The sequence below is a fragment of the Galeopterus variegatus genome, unplaced genomic scaffold (genome assembly GCF_000696425.1).
Source record: "Galeopterus variegatus unplaced genomic scaffold, G_variegatus-3.0.2 Scaffold1078, whole genome shotgun sequence".
Lineage (NCBI taxonomy): Eukaryota > Metazoa > Chordata > Mammalia > Dermoptera > Cynocephalidae > Galeopterus > Galeopterus variegatus.
This window is the reverse complement of record NW_007727189.1, coordinates 450,426-452,867: the sequence shown is the minus strand read 5'-3', so window position 1 is coordinate 452,867 and position 2,442 is coordinate 450,426. Positions and strand designations below refer to the sequence as shown.

At 35.4% G+C, this 2,442-nt stretch overlaps 1 protein-coding gene across 1 annotated transcript in view; it reads left to right on the top strand.

Moving 5' to 3' along the window:
* The window catches only part of NXPE2 (neurexophilin and PC-esterase domain family, member 2), a 10,110-nt gene that overhangs the window by 6,270 nt on the left and 1,398 nt on the right, over positions 1 to 2,442 (top strand). The window contains exons 2-3 of the mRNA XM_008574639.1: positions 338 to 399; positions 2,095 to 2,310. Coding sequence (XP_008572861.1) covers positions 338 to 399; positions 2,095 to 2,310 — 278 coding nt within the window. The remainder of the gene's footprint in view (positions 1 to 337; positions 400 to 2,094; positions 2,311 to 2,442) is intronic.

Below are 2,442 nucleotides of genomic sequence, written 5' to 3'. Positions count from 1 at the left end.
GGTTGCGATCCGTTGCCGGTCACGAAAAAAGACAAAAAGGAAAAAAAAAAAAAAAGAAGGTAAAATTAAAGAATGCGTAGGTAGACAGATGGATAGATGATAGATTTGATTGATTACATATGGAGGGTAAATGACTGTCTCTGGATCTCTAGGTCCCCTGTCGTTAGCAGGGGAACAGTTTTCCAGAATCATGACCCATCTACTTCCCCAGAATATCTTAAATATATAAAAATAATAAAAAGAAGCATTTGCAGAGAGTAAAGAGTAAACCAGTGATTCATTCTTACTTTAATATCTAGGAAGATAATAAGCTAATCTATTTTCCAATTTCTTGAAGGTCCAACATAGGGGTTGAAATGATGAAGAACTTTACCTCTGTCAAGGTCTTACCGTGTAACAGTAAGTCTAGTGTACTGCTGCCTGCTGTATTCACAATTTATCTATTTAAAGGGCATTCTTACTGTGAGGGATATTTATTCTACATTAACCATTATGATCTCTCATTTCCTGTAATAAATGATATCAACTATATTGGGTTTCAAAAAAAGGGATTTTATTTTTGGAAATTATTTTCATATCAATTTAAACCAGTTTTCATCTTGAGTCAGATATGAAAGGCTAGGGACACCATTAATTTCAGCTGCCCCCTTTCAAAATATACAGGCTATTTGTACTTAAACTTGATATGTGTTCCCCAAAAGCCAATAATTGTATGCCAGTGCTATGTGAAAATGTCTCGGATAAGCTGCAAAGATTCAGTTAGGAAATTTCTTTGGTGGTTTCTAATTTCTCTTTCAGCCAAATCATCTCACTTAAAGTTCTATGAAGCTAGCAATTTCTGAGGATTTTTGTTTCAGTTTTATCACAAAACCTTTAGTGGTCAACACAAAACCATCTCATTCATAAAAGTGATGTTTCTGCTTTACTGTAATTAAAGTGGATTTCAATAAAACAAATGATTTCCATTATAACAATAAATGAGGCATACATTTACCCATTGCTCCTTTTTCATGCATTCAGCAAATGTTTACTGAGTACCTACTGTGTGCAAAAAACTTTGCAAAACCCTGTGGAGAACATAGATATAAATAAATTGTGAACCAAGACCTAAAGCTCACAATCTATGAAAAAGACAAATCCCTGCTCTGCCATCATCTACACCCAACTTTTACACCAAATAAAATTCTCAGATGCTTGAGGTCTCTTGAGTTCTCATAACATGAAGTTTGTTACCCTTTCACCTGGACAGTGATTTCTAGTAAAATCAGGCAGTTTCTTAGAAGATAGTGCCAGGCTGTTATTTTTGGAGCCACTTACAACCTGATGCATTCAATATGGATAATATGGATATATATACCCTAATCCCCAACAATGCAGGTAGGTGATAAAAATGGACTTTTTAAGTGGAAAATATAAAAGTGGACTCAGAATCTTACCTGAAGGAAAGCTTAAAACGAGTTGGTCATTAAAGCTTAGGCTATTTTCATAGTGAATTGTTCAGAACAAGGTGGTCATGATTCTGCTTTTTTTCCTGCAGTAGTCAGACCACACTGAGAATATTACATCGAGTTGTAGACACAACAATTAAACAGTTAAGGGTTTTTTGATTAGCCAGAGAACATGATTCTGGTACCCACAGAATTAACAATGTGTGACACTCATTTCATAAACTTGTTCAGGTTTATTTTACGGATATGTAGTTTGAGGAGATTTACAATTCAGCAAGGCTAATGTCATCGGTGCAATATTCAGCCAGCCACTGACCCCTGCTATCATCTCAAGGCCACCTGTTTCCTCCTGACTTTGGTCAGCTGTCTTGCAGTTGAGTGACTTTGGGGACAAGGGAGAGCCCAGGGAGATATCGCGAATGCACAAGAGAAAACCCATCTCCACTCCAAGAAAAACTATTCAGTGAGAACTTCTAATTCATTCCTTTAGCATTGTCTTGTTAAGTATTTGTGGAAGAGAAGAGGGCAGAAATAAAGATGAAGAGGGTGAAGGGAAAAGAGGAAAAAGAGGGCAAAAATGAGGAGAGTGTTACCAAAATAATTTGTGGTAATGAAAAGTACTTACAATGGGAATTTTTATTGCCAGAGAGTGAGAGCACAAAGAAGAAATGTCAGATTGGAATGAAGATTCCTTTCCCCGGTGGTTATACTTTGAAAGGAAAGTGGATTACAGCATTTTGTGAACAGATTGAGTTCAGTGCAACTGAAAATATAAATGACTGCTTGAAAAGAAAACTTATTTACCTCATGGGAGATTCAACACTGCGTCAGTGGATTTACTACTTCAAAAAAGTTGTGAAAAGTATGTATTTTATTTTTATTTTGAAATTATACTTGACTTTTGAGGGTTTTTAAAATCACAATTAGAATTCTTTGCTTTTCTTTTCTGACATTTGTCTTACTATTATTTTTTCACTTGCCAAACTTTTGGTTT